Here is a 21,796-nt window from a genome sequence, read left to right on the forward strand (position 1 = left end):
ACCATCCCTGCCCATCCTGGCTAATAGCCATTGATGGACCTATCCTCCATGAATGTATCTAGATCTTTTGAATTCATCAATAGTCTTGGCCTCCACAATATCCTCTGACAGAGTTCCACAGGTTGACTGTGTGTTGTATGAAGAAATACTTCCTTTTGTTTGTTTTAAACTTGCTGCCTATTAATTTCATTTGACGACCCCTAGTTCTTGTCTTATGAGAAGGAGTAAATAACACTTGTAGGGTAGGGTAAAAGTAGAAATCAGAAAGACCCTCATGGCTTAAATAAAGATAACAAGCCTTTATTTTTATCTCAACATTTCTGTTACTTGAGAACCACCTCTAACTGGTTCATCCAAAGTTCAAATAAACTTTCATTTTATGCTAAATCCACTTGCATATATTATTTATGATAAAATATTTTTTCAATGAATTCTGCAGAGTTAGGCTTCTCTCAGCAGCTATAAATACCAAGTGAGGTAAGTAAAATGTGTTAAGCTACTAGGGTTTTAGTTGTATTTTAAATCTTTTTTTTTTGTCACTGCAGTTTAAAAGAGAGTACACCAGATTAGATCAATTCCCCCACTCTCGCAGTCCAACACTAAAGTATATGAAATAAATGAAAGGTCAATAACTACATTTTTTAAACTTTCCATTGTTTGTTTGACTTTCTCAGAAGTTTGACAGCTTTTTTGGCAGATCATCTTCTCCCCTGCCTCAAACCCTCTGTGTTTTTTAAAATAGCTGAAATGAGCACAGTGTTTACTTCTGTTTTACTAATTTGGGTATGTAGAGGTGACAACCAGTGTTGCCCGCAAACTGCCAATGCTATTGATACCTATTTGGAACTGTAAAGCCAGCAAAAGGAACTCATCTTGGGCTTCTTTGTGATATCTTCAAAACAGTATGTTTCCTTGCCACCATTGTAGAAGACATTAATCTCTTTCCCTCAGCATTTGGAAAAAAAGTGGATTTCTCCATTCAGATCTTAACATTAAGATGTTTTGGGTATGTCCTAATAAAAAGTGATTTCTTAATTTGAGAAACTGTGGACATTTCACTGAGAGATGAAATGAAGGTATTGTTCTAAACCCATAGAAATGGTTCTTTGAAATCGCAGTGTATATACTAATGATATTTGTAATTGAAGCAGATATAGGATGCAGCTGGATCCTACACTATCATTAACTGAGACTTAACTGAAGTACTTGAGTAAGTGTGAACTTTTACATTTTCACCATAAGTCTACTGAAACAAAATGCATAAAGTTGTCTTACAGCATTTTCAGATTAGCACATACCTCAGTTTCCAGAAATATGTGTCCTTGGTGTAAGAAGGGTTTTCTTCATCCTGGATTTATAAAACAAAACAAAGAAAACCCCTGCAGATTTTCCATTTCAGTCGTCTCCAACCTCTATTTGCAAATCCAGTTTGGTTGTGGCCCAAGATTTCAGAAACCACACTAGGGGCTTGATCCACCTTCATTTGGGAGCCCTTTTCATTGACTTCAGTGAAAACTAAAGTCTGGGCTAGAGCAGAAGAACTTGTGAGTTCCATCATTTGTGGCCAAAATCTGGAGAGAAAAACTTGTCAGATTTTTGGGGAAGTTGAATCCAAACCCTAGCCTAGGTGTGTCCTTAATTCAAACTTCAATCTAACCTTAATTGGGATCTGAGCTTTGCCTCTTCAATCAATCAATCTCTAATACATACGGGATATGTAAAAGTAACCCCTACATATTAAGCTTGCAGGCTCCAAAGTATTCTATCTACTTACATGGTTGCTTTGTTTTTTTAATGAATCCTGAATAGTTCTATTCTTTATGAAGCTTTAAGAATGTGATGGTACTGTCTTGTTACTCCACCTTTAATCTCTCACATGTTCTGGAATGCAGAGTTGCAAAGACTTGTCAATCAGTTGCAGCTGGAGTTATTGGCGACTAACCCTAGGAATGAAGTGGGATTAGATGTGGCTTGTACATGAGGGACCCTCTCATTGTGCTAGCTTGGCTACTTTGTTCTGATTAAATTAATGACCCTTTAATTTAAAAGACACGTTGCAGATTCATGAAGACATTGAGACCCAGAAACCATGTAGTCTTATTCACCATTTCCCATTATACTATTATATAGTACTACTATTATATAGTAGTATTATATAATAAGATTTTAACAAGAGAACAATGTTTAGAGATTTTGTTAACATTCACCTTCAGTGATGGTTTCAGAGATACAGGAAAAACAGAGGCAAAAAGCTGCTGTATTTCAAGATAGTTATTTTAGGGCTGATTTTCAGGTGGTAGAACTGTGGTTTCAGTATAACCTGGCTAAATATCGTCATGCTCCCAGATTTTCATAAGTATGCATGTACAAAACTGAAAATATATGTAATTTGAAAGAAGAATTACAACACATGCAAACTGAGTACATGCCATTATGAAAACCTGGGCTGCAGTTTACTATCTCATTTGTTTCATGCATATGTATTGGTTAAAATACTGTTCTTAAAAAGCTTGAAACTTGGGATCATGGACTACGATGTTAGTAAAGTATGATCATGTATGTGCCCCTCCTCTACATTCATATTTGCCTTGATTTGCATCTTAAATAATAATTAAGGCCCCTATCTTACAAATATTTAACCACATGCATAACTTTACTCATATGAGAAGTTCTTTTGGCTTCAGTGGATTACTCATGTGAGTAAATATATGCACATGCTTAAATATTTATAGGATTGGGGCCTAAAACATCTCACTTTTCAATCACTATCTGTCCGCCCTTGTCATTTGTTTATAATACGACTTCCCTAGGGATGTCATTTTCTACTAATGCTGGTCACTTAGTGCTGTGTACTAGCTCAGTGGTACCCACCGGTCTGTCTCATCAATGAGTGCCTCCTTCACTATTCCCCAAAGCACGGGGCTAACCAAGGAAAATGCTCATTCAGTCAAATTTCAGCCAATGCCATAATAGTAGAATTCATGGCTTCTTTTCTGCAGCATGCAATTTCACTTGCTGCTCGGGACCTCTCGCTGTCAGAGAGAATTGAGTGCTCACATCAGGCTCTGACCATTGTCTCTGACTCTCAGCTCTTGTTCCTGGCTCTAACCATTAGGCCAGGAACCATCTCTAAGCACTAAGTCAGACTGCCCATGTCCTGGTCCCAGACAAAGATATGTTTTTAAGAGGGCCTTTAGGACATCCTTAAAATCAGTGACCCTTATAATTTGACCTACCTTTTCTTGATTTTATTTTTCTAAGTGAAATAGCAAAGCCATTAGCCTGCCCAGCATTCAGGATTGACCCACCAATAATAAAGCCGAGGGCATGTGCAATGAAGAAAAGAAACAATTAGTGAGAAAACAGATGAAACTTTCCAGCTTCTATTGTGGTTATTATCTTGACAAACACTGTATAAGAAACAAATTGAAAATACATTGCTATTGTCCTTTTTCAGACGTTGGGAAAATTTATAATGTATGTATCTTTATTAAGAGGTATATAAATGTTAAATGCTTTTAAAAATGCCTATGAACCTATGCTAGGCATTTTTGACATTGCTTATAAATACAAACAAATTAATACTCAAACGCAAAAAAAGCATAGCAATATAATGGATTAGAATCCACCACCAATAAACCAGATAACTCAGAAGCTGAAATTTCCCTCTACACTTCATTATTTCCCCTCCTCATACAATTCTCCCATTTTCAAATGTTTGTGCGAAAAGAGGATCTTTGTAGCACATTTTAAGTCCATCTTATTGCAAATAATACAATAGGCTGCTTTAGATACTGTAGACCAGATTCTCTGGTCCAGCCAAACTGTCTTCAGTGAAGGAGGACCAGAATGAAGGGACAAAGATAGGTTTCTTGAAGCCACCTTAACTAAAATTCCTTTCATCCCCTGGAGCCTATTCTAATTTACTCCAAGCTGTCCCCGGTCAGGGATTCTCAGGGTATAGGATGGCCTCTTTACCTGGCTGTTCTCCCTTCAACTGGGGAGAGAAGGTGCTAGTGTAAAGCCACTATGAGATAGGAGATTTCCTTCCATAAGGACAATCCTCAGGGGCAACTTCACAGCTGCTTTGCAACGTAATTTTGCAACGTAGTGCAAAGCAGCTTGTATCAAGGTCAAAAACCTGGTCCTACAGTTTTATGAGAGGGAAACATTACTGTTGACAGCACAAGTTATTTTCTACATAAGAAAAATTAGAGTAGGCAACAGATATACGAGATAAGAGTACAGTAGAGATGAGGACCACAAGTTATGGGTTATAATATATTGTTGATTATATAGGAAACTATCATTGCAAAAAGTTATAGAAATTAGTTTTTTTAAAATCAAATCAACCCATTTCTACAATCTTACTTCAAACAGTTCGGTATTTAACATCAGCCCAGGCAAGAAATCATCTGTCTCTTAATTCTTACTTCACTATGAAAGTTGTTTTTATAGCGGACATTTGTTTTGCAACCAGTACAAAATACATTTACTAGATGCAATCCAAAAGTGTTATACATTTAATTGTTTAGCTGCAGTACATCAATACCGATAGAATTATAGGTATCCAATCCTGAAAATACTTTTACATCAGATGGGAAGTCTTGCAAACTGGTATATTCCTAGGAGTTAGGAAGATGGTGCTCTGGAACATGAAAATACTTTCACCATATCTGTTTTACAAAATTGAATAGACACAAACTTTGCAAGATGCTGTAAGCTGCTTTCAGCATGAGACTTTCCTTAACTGAGTTTTGTCCCAGATCTGGCTTGCTCATTTCTCACTAACTTAGCTGAGATAGTATACTTTACACATGGGGAAATTAGCACTTTGCTTAATAGAGAAATCCTAAAATGTATTTCACTTTTGCTAGGAATATACACAGAACTGTACTTTTGTGTGGTGTCATTTTGTTTCCGATGTGTAGGTGGTGCAGAGCCTCGAGGAATCTAACATTTATAAGATCAAATTTTCAAAAACTGTCTACCATTTTCAGAATGCATGTGTATTTTGCAGGCACAGCTGGTACATTTTTGTGCAACTAGAGCATTATTGGCACATGCAAATATAGGTTTCTCCTTGAGTGAAAACATGTACCTGGAAAACTGATGGCAAACAGAAGCTGCTCCTTTTTAAATTTGTCCCACAATACATAGTTACAGTATGTTGCTTTTCATTCGTGGGATGTGCTAAACACAGGTTTTGACCTTGATTGAATTTGAATTGATAGAATTTTCCTGTGATGTGTAAACTAAATGGAGCTATGGCTATCAGTTTTCATAGTATTCTTTCATTAAATGTAATTTTTTCACTAATGTAATGCCTGAAATAGAATTTCTAACCAAACAGACACTGTCAGAGACTTAAAGAAATTGATCAGTCAGCAGATTTATAGAATCCATTTGTTTTATTTTTAATTTCAAGTGAATTTTGTGAGTGTCATTTGTATTCAAGAAAGTAAAAGGACTACTAGCATGGTCCAGGGAAAAGTGAAGGGAAGACAGTTGTGCTAGGTTTCTCCCACCTCTGTGTATGTATCTTCTTTTGGACTTCCCTAGATCAGACCCACCACTCTTCTTGATTATAGGATGATTTTGTGATCTGCACAAATGGGGAAAAGAATGAGACACCCCAAATTCATGTTTTCATGTGACTTGAGAGAGAATATAAGGTCTGAAACTCATTGGCTTCAGTGGACTTTGGATCAGACCCTTTAATCCCAAACATTGGCTATCCCTGTTTACTGAATTAAATGTTTGCACGGAATTATTCTAGGTACATAAGAAAGGGACAACAGAGTCCAGGATGGAGGGAGCGTGCTGGCAGCAGAGGCTGCCTCAACTTGCTGATCTACTTAAAAAGGCAGTGCACTTAGAGTGGAGTCAGCGTACTGAAAGGGGCAATGCGCATCTCTCTCTCTCTCTCTCTCACACACACACACTCACACACACACACACACACGGTGTATCTCTCTGTCTCTGTCTGCCATGCTCTCTCCCCTCCCTCCATTTGTGCTGCCTTGCAGAGTGTGAGGCTACATTAACAACAATGTGTTAACCCTTGAGGTCTCAGCCAAGTGCTAGTTCATCATTTAGCAGTAAGGCATTCCCTGGGAAATATCCCACCCTCTTCCACCCTCTGACTTCACCACCTCAACCAAGCTTCACAATCATCATTGCTGTGTACAGTATTAAATTGTTGGTTTAAAACTTATACTGTGTGTGTGTGTGTGTATACATATATGTATATATATGTGTGTGTGTGTATAGTCTTGTCTGATGAAAAAAATTTCCCTGGAACCTAATCCCCCGCCCCCATTTACATTAATTCTTATGGGGAAATTGGATTCATTTAACATCGTTTCACTTAAAGTTGCATTTTTCAGCAACATAACTACAACGTTAAGCGAGAAGTTACTGTATGTATTTTAAATAAATGAAAGAACTTCTGGCAGATTGCCAGGAAGGGTTACCCGGTCACAATAGTCAATTTTTTTTTAAAAAAAGAGACATGATGGGTTGGTAAAATATTTTATTGGACCAGCATTTATTGGTGGTAGAGACAAACTTTTGATCTTCACAGAGCTCTTCTTTAGGTCTGGAACAGGTCACCAGTGTCACAGCTAAAAAACAATGTGATACTCTGGTAACCTTTTTAGACCTAAAGAAGAACTCTGTGAATCTCAATCTCTTGTGCCTACCACCAACAAATATTGGTCCAATAAAGTTCTCACCTGCCCTGTCTCTTATATCCTGGGACCAACACAGCTCCAACAACATTGCAAACAAGATTTTTAAAAGTTATTAGTGGCTGTCTTTGGTGCCTACGTATTTCGATGCCCTTTCAAAGAGCCTCCTTTTCAAAATCAGGCCCCTTTAAGTTGTCTCAAGCTGGGCATCGAAAATCACTGTTCACTTTTGAAAATGTCCCACTGCTCCAAATTCCACATGAGCTCCAACAAGAAACAAATGTTATATAGGGAAAGACTGGCTGCAATTCAGTAAGATGCATCTATTAATTTATTTTGATGGCTAAACAAACAGTTATTTAGGGTCGTTCAAATCTGGTGTACATTTTTTATGTAAAATTTTGTTTTAGGCAATTTCTCTCTTTTCAATTTTTTCTTTTTTGTTCAGATTGAAAACACAAAAATCTCTGAATTCTTGAGTCCCTCTTTGATTTTTCACTTGGAAATGGGCTGATTTTCACTTTAAAAACAAACAACCTCCCACCTCCAATTTCAAACAGCTTTACCTTGTGTGTCAAATATTTCACACAACTCTACCATTTTATTGTCTTTTGATCCAGTAGTTCAGCAGGTCAGCTGAAAACATAAGGAAAAGTCAATCCAAAACAACAGCATCATAGTTAATCTTTTGCAAACAGTTTCTCTTTGCTCAGAGATAACTTTAGTTATTGACATAAAATGACATATCGTAAGCAAAGCAAAAAAAGAGGATTTTCTTAGTATTTGTCACAATCTGCTGTAATATTTGAAGGACTAGACAGCATTCAAAAATCAGTCTTTGTTTCAAGCGCTCGTGACCACGGAATCACAGACACAGAAAACAAGTCAACAAAAGGTGTAGTAATGAAGGCTAGTTTACTGAATTTAAATTTGCAAAATCCAAAGCTTAGTTTGACAATATTAATACAATATTTTTGCCTATAAATAATGCTGCGTTGTCATTGTCATTATTTTGACATGTGTGCACAATGTAGTAATTATATGAGTGCTCAATTATTTTCTGGCATTTTCTGGAAATGCCTGCACAATATTATGTTTGCCCTCTTCCCTGCCCTCCCGTACCTTCTAATGACTCAGGCTTCTTGGAGCCTAAACCAATATGGTACACAAGTAGAAATGTGATAGAATTTCTATATGACTCAGCTTTTTAAGTCACCAAAAGAATCCTCTTGAGTACAACTTTTCTGGTGCTGAAATTGATTTGGGTGATTATCATATCAAATAAACCTGACCTAAACAAGCATTAAAGTGTCTGCTGCAGCTGGCACATCCCTGGCCTGGTTTCTGTTGCTTTCTGAGATTTCTCTGTAAATATAGCTTTTCTGAGGCTAAATTAATCACATTGCCAAATGTTCCATTTTGAATAAAAGTATGTAGGTGCAGATATAAAAGGTACTTTTTGTTCTGTGTATTTTGGATCTTATCTGTTGGATCACTGACCATTATGGACTGCAGCCACATATATGGTAAAATCCTCAGCTGGTGTAAATTGGCATAAATATGTTGAGAACTTGAGTTGTGCAATGCTCTGAAGATATACATTACTACAGAATTTCTTAGTATGATTCAGGGTGGGTTCTGTGATGGTCTTAGAGCACATCTTGGTTGAAATCTTGGCCCCACTGAAGCCAATGGCAAAACTTCCTTTAACTTCAATGGGGACAGGATTTCACTTCTGGAGCGTGAGCAAAACCTGGGATAACAGCGTTCTTTCAGTTGCGGGTCTGCAGGGTCAATGGGCTTCAGTCTTGCAAAGCTCAGATGTTGAGAATCAGTTTGTAAGAGGTACTCAGGAGCTCTGTAAAAACTTAGATTCAGACCTTTGGATGTCCTAAATTCTGTGAGATTAGAGCTGTTGTAAAGTTTCCTGCTGAGCTTTATTCAGGGCAAACCTATTGCAAATAGTCTAGCTATGATTAACTGGGAATTTCAGTTAAACGGAGTTCAGAAAATCAGGTTTTTACTATGCTATTGGAAATATGCCTTTACTATGGGTGGTTGTCAGGCTACATTTAAAAATTATTGACTCAGTTTAATTATGCTGACCTGGTCCCATATCTTCACGTTCCTGTTGCAATTCTCTGATCTGATTGGAGTCATAGTTAAAGGAAAAGCTGTATGGTGGCTATTTTTGTTTTCCTATCCAAGATATGGTTAAAGTTGTTGCTATTAAAAATGCCCCCTGTTGCAACAATTTTAGGCTGCTAGGAAAGAGACTGAAATCCAGGACCTCTGTGGTGGCATTCTCAGAAATGCTTCCAGTTCCATGCGTAGGGCCAGGTAGGCAGGCAGAGCTTCAGAGTCTCAATGTGTGGATGAGATGATGGTGTAGAGAGGAGGGGTTTAGATTTATTGGGAACTGGGGAAACTTTTGGGAAAGGGGGAGCCTATACAGGAAGGATGGGCTCCACCTAAACCAAAGTGGATCCAGACTGTTGGCACTTAACATTTAAAAAGTTGCAGAGCAGTTTTTAAACTAAGAGATGGGGGAAAGCCGATTGCTGCAGAGGCGCACGTGGATCGGACAGAGACTTCTCTTAGAGGTGAGTCTATTGATAGGGATTCTCTAGGTTCTAGTCAGGAGGAGAGGATGGAAGAGGATAAAAGAGGATAAAATATGGGCCAGATCAGACGAGAAACATTCACATAAAGAATCTGACACATCAGAAAAGGGAAATAAATAAACAGTGACAAGTTTTTAAAGTGCTTGTACGCAAACGCTAAAGTCAAAATAATAAGATGGGTGAACTAGAGTGCCTTGTGTTAAAGGAGGATATTGATATAATAGGCATCACAGATACCTGGTGGAGTGAGGACAATCAATGGGACACAATCATTCCGGGGTACAAAATATATCGGAAGGACAGAACAGGTTGGGCGGGGGGGAGGTTGGCACTATATGTGAATAAAATGTAGAATCAAATGAAATAAAAATCTTAAAAGAATCCACATGTTCCATAGAATCTCTATGGGTAGTAATTCCATGCTGTTATAAGAATATAACAGTAGGGATCTGTTATCGACCACCTAACCAAGACAGTGATAGTGACGATGAAATGCTAAGGGAGATTAGAGAGGCTATCAAAATAAAAAACTCAATAACAGTGGGGGATTTCAATTATCCCCATATTGACTGGGTACATGTCACCTCAGGATGAAATGCAGAGACAAAATTTCTCGATACTTTAGATGACTGCTTCTTGGAGCAGCTGGTACAGGAACCCACAAGGGGAGAGGCAACTCTCGATCTAGTCCTGAGTGGAGCACAGAATCTGGTCCAAGAGGTAACTATAACAGGACCGCTTGGAAATAGTGACCATAATATAATAACATTTAACATTCCTGTGGTGGGAAGAACACCTCAACAGCCCAACACTGTGGCATTTAATTTCAGAAAGGGGAACTATGCAAAATGAGGAGGTTAGTTAAACAGAAATTAAAAGGTACAGTGACCACAGTGAAATCCCTGCAAGCTGCATGGACCCTTTTCAAAGACACCATAATAGAGGCTCAACTTAAATGTATACCCCAAATTTAAAAACACAGTAAAAGAACTAAAAAAGTGGCTTAACAACCATGTAACCACAGTGGCTTAACAACCATGTAAAAGAAGCAGTGAGAGATAAAAAGGCATCTTTTAAAAAGTGGAAGTCAGATCCTAGTGAGGTAACTAGAAAGGAGCATAAACACTGCCAAATTAAATGTAAAAATGTAATAGGAAAAGACAAAAAGGAGTATGAAGAACAGCTAGCCAAAAACTCAAAAGGTAATAACAAAATGTTTTTTAAGTACATCAGAAGCAGGAAGCCTGCTAAACAACCAGTGGGGCCTTTGGATGATCGAGATACAAAAGGAGCACTTAAAGACGATAAAGTCATCACAGAGAAACTAAATTAATTCTTTGCTTTAGTCTTCACAGCTGAGGATGTTAGGGAGATTCCCAAACCTGAGCTGTCTTTTTGTAGGTGACAAATCTGAGGTATTGTCACAGATTGAAGTGTCACTAGAGGAGGTTTTGGAATTAAATTGAGAAACTTAATAGTAACAAGTCACCAGGACCAGATGGCATTCACCCAAGAGTTCTGAAAGAACTCAAATGTGAAATTGCGGAACTATTAACTATGGTTTGTAACCTGTCCTTTAAATCAGCTACTGTATCCAATGACTGGGAGATAGCTAATGTAACGCCAATATTTAAGAAGGGCTCTAGAGGTGATCCTGGCAATTACAGACTGGTAAATCTAACATCAGTACCGGGCAAATTAGTTGAAACAATAGTAAAGAATAAAATTGTCAGACACATAGAAGAACATAAATTGTTGCACAAAAGTCAACATGGTTTCTGTAAAGGGAGATCATGTCTTACTAATCTATTAGAGTTCTTTGAGAGGGTCAACAAACATGTGGACAAGGGGGATCCAGTGGACATAGTGTACTTAGATTTCCAGAAAGCCTTTGACAAGGTCCCTCACCAAAGGCTCTTATGTAAATTAAGTTGTCATGGGATAAGAGGGAAGATCCTTTCATGGACTGAGAACTGGTTAAAAGACAGGGAACAAACGGTAGGAATAAATGGTAAATTTTCAGAATGGAGAGGGGTACCTAGTGGTGTTCCCCAAGGGTCAGTCCTAGGACCAATCCTATTCAACTTATTCATAAATGATCTGGAGAAAGGGGTAAACAGTGAGGTGGCAAAGTTTGCAGATGGTACTAAACTGCTCAAGATAGTTAAGACCAAAGCAGGCTGTGAAGAACTTCAAAAAGATCTCACAAAACTAAGTGACAGGGCAACAAAATGGCAAATGAAATTTAATGTACATTGGAAAAAATAAGCCCAACTATACATACAATATGATGGGGCTAATTTTGCTACAACTAATCAGGAGAGAGATCTTGGAGTCATCGTGGATAGTTCTCTGAAGATGTCCACGCAGTGTTCAGCGGCAGTCAAAAAAGCAAACGGGATGTTAGGAATCATTAAAACAGGGATAGAGACGGAGAATATCTTATTGCCCTTATATAAATCCATGGTATGCCCACATCTTGAATACTGCATACAGATGTCGTCCCCTTATCTCAAAAAAGATATACTGGCATCAGAAACAGGCACCTAAAATGATTAGGGGTTTGGAACGGGTCCCATATGAGGAGAGATTAAAGAGGCTCGGACTTTTCAGCTTGGAAAAGAGGAGACTAAGGGGGGATATGATAGAGGTATAGAAAATCATGAGTGGTGTGGAGAAAGTGAATAAGGAAAAGTTATTTACTTGTTCCCATAATATAAGAACTAGAGGCCATGAAATGAATTTAATGGGTAGCAGGATTAAAACAAATAAAAGGAAGTTCTTCTTCACTCAGCGCACAGTCAACCTGTGGAACTCCTTGCCTGAGGAGGTTGTGAAGGTTAGGACTATAATAGGGTTTAAAAGAGAACTGGATAAATTCATGGAGGTTAAGTCCATTAATGGCTATTAGCCAGGATGGGTAAGGAATCGTGTCCCTAGCCTCTGTTTGTCAGAGGGTTGAGATGGATGGCAGGAGAGAGATCACTTGATCATTTCCTGTTAAGGTCACTCCCTCTGGGGCACCTGACGTTGGCCACTGTCGGTAGACAGGATACTGGGCTGGATGGACCTTTCGTCTGACCCAGTGTGGCCATTCTTATGTTCTAACGGGAGGGGGATATTTGATCAGACCAACAGGGAATAAACAACCCCTGGGATACTGAGAGAAAGGGCGAAGAGGGGCCAGCTCAGACCGCAGGGAATGCAGCAGTCATTCTGTGGCTGCTGTCCTGCTCTCCCTGCCTATCAGATTTGTGCAGTTATATAGATTGACCTGTGCTTCCAAGATCCTGTGGGTCTGACTGATTAGCAGTTTTTGGGATCAGGAAGGGATTTTTCCTTCAGAGCAAGATTGACAAGATGCCTGCTGAGATTCTTCACCTTCCTCACAGCATCCTGAGGGCTTGAAGGTAGGTTGGTAAGGAGTGTAAGAAAGCTGTCTGTTTATAATGGGAATTTGCAATGGCATCACAACTTGTGGCCAGAGTGCAGTGTGGATGAGTGATTTAAAGGGCCCAGAAGTAAACATGAGTAAGAGATCCAGGAGATTGCTGGGGGATGCTATTAGCCTGAAGGAAGAAGGGAAAATCTTAAATCCTTGCAGACAGAGGTACCCGTCATGTGCACTCCCATTCCACCTCTTAGGGGGAAAGGTGAGAAGAGTCAGAAGTGGGCTGAATCATAGGCTGAACAGGGCCAATCCTGAATATTGGTTGTTTGTCATGAAGCCATTTAACACTTCCCTGAACCTAAATAAATGCCTGGGTTAAACATTAATATCGTTGTGGTCTTCCACTTTAAAACTCATCTCTTTAGCTGTGTTTCATTCTCCTATCTGTCCTGATCAACTCAGTATTTGCCAACAACATTTAGCACAAAAGATACATTAACCTAAATTTTCCCCCATGCTTAGAATCAGAAATTGGTGGGATATCTGAGTTACACAGTGTCTGCTGGCAAATGTTGACTTTTTAAATGGAAACCACTGCAAATCAACAATCAGTAGCAGTAGATAGATTATTGACTGGGCTTTTGGAATCTGTTTTATCACTTAACAGAAAATCTGGTCCAAAATTTTTCATTTTTTTTTTTAAAAAAAGGACAATAAATGGCTTTTTAAAATAAAGTAAATATTTTGGGGAAAGTTTTCATTTCTTATGGTTTCTGACGAGTTTCAAAAACTATAAAAGTTTTTTTTTTCCATTGGAAAAAATTGACAATTTCCATGTTTGGGGCAGGGAGTTCATTTCTTTTGAAAATTTTGACAGAAAATACTTACCATTTTGCATCCAGGTTTAGTCAGACTTTTAGACTTAAAAAAAATTGTTGACCAGCTAGAAGAAATATATTGAAAGACCAATGGCCTGTATTATACAGGAGGCCACACTAGATGACCATAGTGATCTCTTCTTGCCTGTGAATCTAAGAATCTGTAAGATGTAACTAATTATTGCTAACTAGGGTTTTTTTTTCCATTTCTGTTATGGAAAACCTAGAATAGTTTTCACAACATTTCCACCAACTTAATTGAAGTATGTTTAAAACAAACGAATTTGTGTTTGTGGATGAGATTACTCAGAGATAAGGGGCCACACATTTATGGTAAACAGTGGACTACTAATATAATAGTCAACTCTGTTTCTATTTCATTGTGATGCCATTTGTTTCTATTGTTAAGCCTTGTGTTCAGAAGAAAGACAGTGTACAAGATAATGAAATTTAAGTACTTGTGGCACCTTAGAGACTAACAAATGTAATTTGAAATTTAAGTGTTATCATTGGGTCACATTCTGCTGTCAGATGCCTGTGCACATCTCACATTGACTTTATGGGAGCTGCAATATTTCTAGCTGCTTGCAATATTTCACTTTGTGTTTTTGGATTGGAGTGAATATGTAGAATTTATCTTATTGTAACTCGATGTAACTTTGGCTGCTCCAGTATCAATAAAGGGCATGATCTTACCATTGCTGTTCACAGGGAACTCCCACGCAATTTAGCAGGAATGTGGGATGCATATCAGCAGAAACAAGGCCAAGAGGTCTATCTTCTTAACTCCCTGCAAACATATTCAAATCTATTGCCTCCTCATTATCCTCCTCCATTATCCTCCGTCTTTAAAAGTCTCCTTTTCCACCATGCTGACAAAAAACTTGACAACAGGCTGATTATTGGGCTCAGACCACTGCCTATCATGGTGACCAATATGGTCTAATTGTTTCCTTGTACTTCCTTGTCTTGTCTGTCTGCAACCATCTGTTGTCTCTTGTGTTATTCTTAGATTGTAATCGCTTTGGGGCAGGGACTATCATTTTCTGCTGTTTGTACAGTGCCTAACACAATGGTGTCTTTGTCCATGACTAGGGCTCCTAGGTGTTATGGTAATATAAATAATAATAATTAGGAACATATTACCATTGCTTCTTGTTTGGTAAGGGCTATGCTCTTAACTTAAAAAGCTGACACTTAGACTGTGAATTTGTTCCTATTTTATAGATATTCGTGGGCTGCAAGGATTTCTGGACCAGGCCTCTAGACTGGGACTTGATGTATCTTTACAAAAGGTGGACAGAAACATCAGCAGAGTTTTTGCCAGCCTTTTTACTACCATGAAAACTGAAGAGTTGAATCGCTACCGTGACACATTACGAAGAGCAATCTTACTTCTAAGCCCCAGGGGAGCCCAAACTTTCATCAATGAGGTCAGTGCATTGTTCTTTTTAGAATTGTGCAGTAGAAAAACATGCATGATATTTTATACAGTAGGGACCAAATGTTCCAAACTGGCACATCTTGAAAATGTGGACCTACATGTGTTAGTTTGTTACTAAATATCTTAGTCAATGTCCCGTTTCAGGAAAATGGTTGTAACATACTTTTGATTACCTAAATACTGCAAGTGAATTGAAAGACCAATACACAATCCTAGAAAAGCAGCTATATTTATCGGTGACTGTCGATGTTACCGAGGAAATTCCCAAATCCTTGCTAAAAGGAATTATGCTGTTCATGTCTCTACTACAAAGGTCTCTAGAATGTGCTCTGTGTGTGGCAGTGGAATCACAGTATTTTTACTGCAAATACAGTTGCCTTATTTCTTTATGGTTTCTTGAGATCAGTGAAACTAATTAGGAACAGCATGTAGCTGTTAGGTAAAGATGTAATTAACACTGTGCCATGGGCTACTGTTTTGACATTAATTATTTTCCGCGCGTTTTTCCAGTATGAGGTAAAGAATGACTTTGGATTGCTTACTGTGCTGAAGAGCCTGAAATCTAAGGTCAGTTTCTCAGCAGATGTAAATTAGCATAGTTTTACTGATCTACACTTGCTAAGAATTTGGCCTTAAATGTTGTACCCTTTTGCTTTAATTCACCAGAGAACTGAACTGTGAAATTCAAACGTGTAAGGCCTATTTCCAGTTGTCAATGTGTTCCTACATGAAAGCCTGCTATATTAAAAAATAAAATCATTTTAAATTGAATTAGTACAGTCACTGTTTGGTAGTTTTCTTGGCTCATATCAGCATTAATAAACCTTTCATTTTATGTTAAACTGTGATAATGTGTAATTATTTTTTGATGAATATGGTTAATTTTAGTGCTGATGAATAAGGCAGGCTAAGACCATGGGAAGGTCAAGATAAAGAGTCAAATTCTGTCCTCAGATATGTGCATGAAAGTCTCAGTGACTGCAATTAGCGTTATGCGAAAGCACTTGAGGTCATAATTCAGCCCGAAGAGTTTACAGAAAGCTATGCTCAGCTCAGCTAGTAGTCCCTGTCTGTTTTTTCATTGGAGGCCCACCATGAAAGAGAATTTTGGGTTGGTATTCAGATCTGTCCAAATGAAATGTCCGAAACTGGTACTAAACTGAGACCAGCATTTACAAATCACTCTAACCTCAGCCAGATATAAAGTCTGTCTCCTTTCAATACTCATAATTCCCAGAAATGCTAATAAGAGTTATACTGACAGGACAATAGCCCTGCAGGCCTCTAGACTTTGAGTAATGCATTAAACCACTTTACCACTCAGCCCCTCTGAAAGCGGTATGGTATTATACGTATTAGGGATAATGATCCTGGTATTTGTCCAGATCCCTGCAGGAGTATAACCGTGGGCAGAAATGAGAAGTAATTTATTTGACAATCTTCTTTTATTGAATCTTGATTGATTCAGAAAAGCTTTACGAAAGAATATTTAAATAATAAAAATCAACTCCCCAAAGGCTTGAGATATTTGAGTATATGCTTTAGGGGAGAACCCTGCATTGGCAGGGAATGAACTTAAATGGGACTCAATATGTCTCTTACATTTCTAGTGTCTATATGACTCTGTGGAGCTGTGTACTTCTATAATCATGTAAGGCATAAATACAGATTGTACACAATACAATATAGAGTATTGAGTTGCAACTTTCGGATCAATTGTTTTTTATTTAATTTACAGAGATAGGTGTTCAAAGCATACAGAAGGAGGAGGAAACTAGTATGAAGGCAAGAAACCTACAGTTACCAAATTACACATATAGAAGGACTCATATCTATAAACAATGGGAAACAGTTTTCCTCTCCTGGAAAAATTTTCAAGAACTGAAAAAATATTTCACTGAAAAATTCTCAACTACCTCTGTTAACATCAATGAGGATACTAATAAAGTCCTGATTGAATGCAGGATAATGCTTGAGCACAGACACACTCAAACAAAAGTTAAGATATTTTAATGAAACTTCTTTTATTGTAAGAGACATATTCTCATCCAGTATCTTGAGACTGTTCAATGACTACTAGTTGAAATCAGCAGATAGTACTCTGCCTGTTAATCACTGCAAAAAGAGAGAGATTCTTCATTTTCTTTAGAGATGGCCCTGATCTAAAAAAAGTGGATCTAGATTTCAGACCTAGTCACCTCCTACCCGAAGTTCAGCGGTGTTTAGATCAGGCATCTAGACTTATCGAGAGAGGGACCAACTTAGGAATTCACATCCAGGTCAGGGTTCCGAAATTCCCAAAGCTCAGAGGTGTGCAGTTGTAGGGTTTTGTTTCGGGCTTATCTCTCATTGTTTTAGACATCATTTCTCCTCTATTGGCTTAGTATCCGTAATGCCCGGTTCTGTGACAGTCTGTGCTCACTGCTTATAGGTTATGTGATAGTCCATGCTCATGGCTTCTCAAGCTTTATTTTCTGCTGAGACTGTTGTACTAGAGAGAGAGAGAGAGAGAAACCTCTTCTGGGGCAGTGAGGAAAATGTGCATTGAAAGTCTTTGTAGACAACTGAATGTAGTGTTGCTTGACCCCTAAAATGTTTTATAAATGTCATCATCTGCAGATATTGCACTACAAGCTCACTTTGGGGGTTGAAGCAAACCTAGTGTCAGTGCAGTGAGCTTCCTTTTGGAGAAATAGTACATGAACTTGAATCATCAAGGGGCAAATGCCCTCTTCTACATATGCGGAACTCCCTCTAACAGAGGGACTGGGATTGTTGCACAGTTAATGTGCAAAAGTTGGGCTGCATTAGGGGGATGGGCACATAGAGGAAAAGGAACCAGTGCACGGGGAGGGAGGGAAAGGAGCCAGGCGATCCATTACCTGGTTGTTCTTTCCTTTGGCTCATCCACTGGCAGGCAGGGCCACAAGGGCTATCTCAGCCTCTGCAGTCTGGATTGGGAAAGGAGAGGTCACTGGTGGAGAGGTCAGGAGTCCAGCCTGCTACTAGGGCTGTGTGATGGGTCCTTGGCTTTCCTCTTAAAGGAAGTAAATTTGAACAGGCTATTTTTTATAGCTGAGGGCTCTTCACTACAGAAAGGCATCTATCAGCCGGAGAGAATTCAAAGTAGGGTGACAAAAATGATAAAAAGATTGGATAGCATGACCTTTAAAGAGAATTTTAAGGAACTTGTTTTATACAGCCTGACAAAAGGGTAACCAATGCTTAGAAGAAGTAGCATGAGAGGAGGAGGAAGAGGAATTATTTAAGATGGTTATGGGTGGTATAACAGGAAGTAATGACGTAAAACTAAAAAGAGGAAACTTTCTAACATGTGAGGTCAATTAGACAATGGAGCCCCTTGCCAATGGATGTGATTGAGGCATCATCACTCCAGGTGTTCAAGAGTAGACTAGATGAAACACTCAACGGCAGTGTAGAAGTCATTCCTGCACTAGTTCAAAGGATGGACTAGATGACACAGATAGTCTTTTTCAAGACCTTTCTGCTATGATTCTGTGTGAATGAATGTAGACTGGTGAATTTTGTATAACCACATACGGGATGAGGAACGAGTAGATGTACAGTAACTTGTTGGGTATTTTTTTCCTAACCAGTTACGTTTTACAATGGACATGCATTTTAATATGATTTGTCTTTCAAACCACAGGTTGTTTCAATCACTTAATGCAAGACAAGGTGATTTGAGTCCATACAGTTTATTTCGTTTTAATTTTATCACTTCTCTAGACCAATAGATCCTAAACTATAGGTTATTAGACAGTTGCAAGCTCTCATCAGTAAGAGAAGGGAATGGAACTCATGGCCTTTAACTGTGTGAAACTTGTTAATTGCCAACTTCAATGAGATCTTAAATATATGTGCTTTTAAAAAAGGCCCAACTATGAATACAGTGTGTGTTTGCTGAGAAAGATGGAAATATAGATTGGGTCTACTTAAGTTGTTTAAAAAATAGCACGGAGATTGTAATGAGAAGGCTGGCGTAGATGCATTAATATTGGATAGAATCAAAACTGCTCAGCTGTCTGACATAAGCCCTTCACAATAAATGAAGACTTTCCTTGAATTACTTAATAATAAAGGCCAGTGCCTTTGGAGCAGGAGGATCAGAGCTCTCTTCCTAATGTCACCATGGAATTCTGACAGCCATTTGCAGTCACATCTGTAAACTTCCTAGGTGGTCATAGATCCAGTAAAATTTTTCTGGTTTTCTTTCTCTGCCCTCCCTATGTGTTCAGCTCAGAGCTCTTACTGGAGTTCAAGGATTGCTCTCAGTTTCCCTTTACATTCCCCTGTGTCAAATGGTTGAGTCAGTGCTGCTCCTGAGTCAGTACTGGAAGTCAGTTCAGAGTGGTATATGGTACTGCCTCTTCTTCCTGCCCCTTTGTGCTAGCTTGTGTGCAAGAAATTGAGCTTGTCTTTTTAAATTCCCCATGATGTGACACCCTATCCCACAAATGGAATTATAAAAATTATATCGGTATCTTGAACATCCTCTGCTCCCAAGGAAAACAATCTTACCTATATGAAATCATTTTTAAAGGAAATAAATACCCTTTATCTTTTATAGTAAGTTCAGCAGGAAATCATGTTTCATATTGATAAACTTAATGTTTTGGCTTTTGGCATTCATTTTTGACACCTGTCTTTATATCCCTGTACCTATGTACACACATGTGGCTATGTATATGCTCTTTATAGAGTGATTTATAATGAGCTAGAAATCTTTTGTGAGGAATTTGGTCTGCAAAGTCTGTTTTTCCTCTTCCCCGCCTCCTTTAACATATTTGTTTAAATAGCAGTGATTGGCTAATTTTGTGTGGGTGAACTAGCAACCATTAAAATTGTGGGAATAACATAATTCTTCATTGAGTAGGGCTAGAAGAAACCGCTGTACCTTTACTTTGTCTAAATCCAGCCTGCATTGTGTCTTCTCAGAAACTAAAATCTAATCTGGCATTGATGACATTTTGGACAAATGGACCTTTTGGAGTTAAAGGAAAATAATTAAAATTTAGAAGAAAAACAAATAAACAATCCTTAACTGCTCAAACCTGAACTGAAAGTAATGTTTCCTGATCTTGAGTAAATTGGCTTAAACACAGATTCTTTTCCTTTGGTGATTTAACAGAAGAATACAGTTTTTCACTACAAGTAATCCAAGCTGCAGGAGCACTGCAAAAACAAAACAAAAATCCATATGGAAATATTTGTTTGAATATTAATATAAATTGTAGACAATTTGTGAAAAGGCTAAATTATTTTATATGGATTAGTCACCAGAGTCTATGTACAACATCTTCCTATTTGTTTCAATTATCTTTAAGTGATTATATTTTTAAAATCCTTTTTGTTGGCTTCAGCTATCTGTGATCCATCAGATTTTGAAAATCATTGTAATGATTATGAAGAGGAAGAACGCAAAGCAGCATCCATTCATACAACTATAATAGTAAACAATAGCAACAAGTCTGTGGATGTTTGGGAAACAAAGACGGGAAAATGACTGGTTTGTGGAAATACAAGAGCATTAGTAGGAATTGTGGGCAGGGGCAGCCCGTCCATCTAGGTGAACTAGGCGGTCGCCTAGGCTCTCAAGTTAAATGGGGCGCCAAATTTGAGGGAAAAAATCAAATGGAAAAAAAATTGAAAAAGATGGAAAAAAATACAAATAAAATAATGAAAATGTCATTATTTCAATTTCCATGCACGTACCGAGGGAATATGAATTATAATTCATTTCTCTATATTTCTGAGAATTTATTAACATGTCAAATCTTTTATTTGCTGCAAAAATAAATAATATTTTAGCAAACTTTTTTCAATTTGCGACGTAGGGTCAAGATGACCCACTCCACAATTTTGAAAAGCAATAACTCAGCCACAATGAAACACATCCGCCAGCGGATGCAATGCTAGTGACACCTAACTAGAATATACATCAAGGTTGCATTGCCAGAAATTCATGTACAGCAGAGATATTGCGAGTTGATACATGTCAAACGATCATCTTAACATACGTCGCAGGTAGATGGTTAAGAATCAAGTGAATACTGTGGAAAATTGTGTTTCCTGGTGCCAAAGAATAACGTCTTTCAGCATTATAAATCCAAAATTTGAGTATCTTTAAGTGTTATTAAGCCTTAACGTTGTTATTGGGCTGTATAATTATGAACATTTCTTTGTTACAACTGGTTAACATGTAATAAATAAGGTCCATAAAAGAAAAGTAACAGCATTTAATGCTTAATAGACTAAGAAAGTGATGACATCACACTCCAAGCGGGTAACCATGAGGAAGGGGATTATTTTCCAAACAACCAGTGGCAGGTTATAATGTGGGAAAAAGGTAATTTTGTTTCCGTGTAAATGCTGTAACTAACTGTTTTAATAGGTAAGTGAGTGTATGTTACTAATCATTGAACCTTTAAGTGGTGAAAAGACACGTTGGGATGGCTGCAATGTGGTTTAAATCGCCAGTCATATGGTGGGTTTGTCAGCCATCCTTAACGCGATAATGCTTGAAGTCGGGAGCACAGTACAAAACAATATTCAAATGCCCCATGGTAGAAAGAGGAAAAAGAAAACCCTCAGGAGCTGAGTATCATAAACGAAAGGCTGAGGAGGAAAAGGATCAAGCAAAACAGCAGGGATCCTTCCTGAAATATCTTCTCTTTAATCAAAATAAAGATGGACGCAGTTCACAGCATCCAGATGAAGGTATATTACTTCGAGATGAGGGTAGC

The 21,796-nt window shown here is 38.1% G+C and overlaps 1 protein-coding gene across 7 annotated transcripts in view; it reads left to right on the forward strand.

The window, feature by feature from the left end:
- Nucleotides 1-21,796, forward strand: part of GRID1 (glutamate ionotropic receptor delta type subunit 1) — a 799,624-nt gene that overhangs the window by 425,452 nt on the left and 352,376 nt on the right. For all 7 annotated transcript variants that reach the window (XM_043552249.1, XM_043552248.1, XM_007054511.4 and 4 more), the window contains one exon: nucleotides 14,813-15,018. In XM_043552249.1, the coding sequence (XP_043408184.1) occupies nucleotides 14,813-15,018 (206 nt within the window). The remainder of the gene's footprint in view (nucleotides 1-14,812; nucleotides 15,019-21,796) is intronic.

This window comes from Chelonia mydas, chromosome 7 (genome assembly GCF_015237465.2).
Source record: "Chelonia mydas isolate rCheMyd1 chromosome 7, rCheMyd1.pri.v2, whole genome shotgun sequence".
NCBI classification, from domain to species: domain Eukaryota; kingdom Metazoa; phylum Chordata; order Testudines; family Cheloniidae; genus Chelonia; species Chelonia mydas.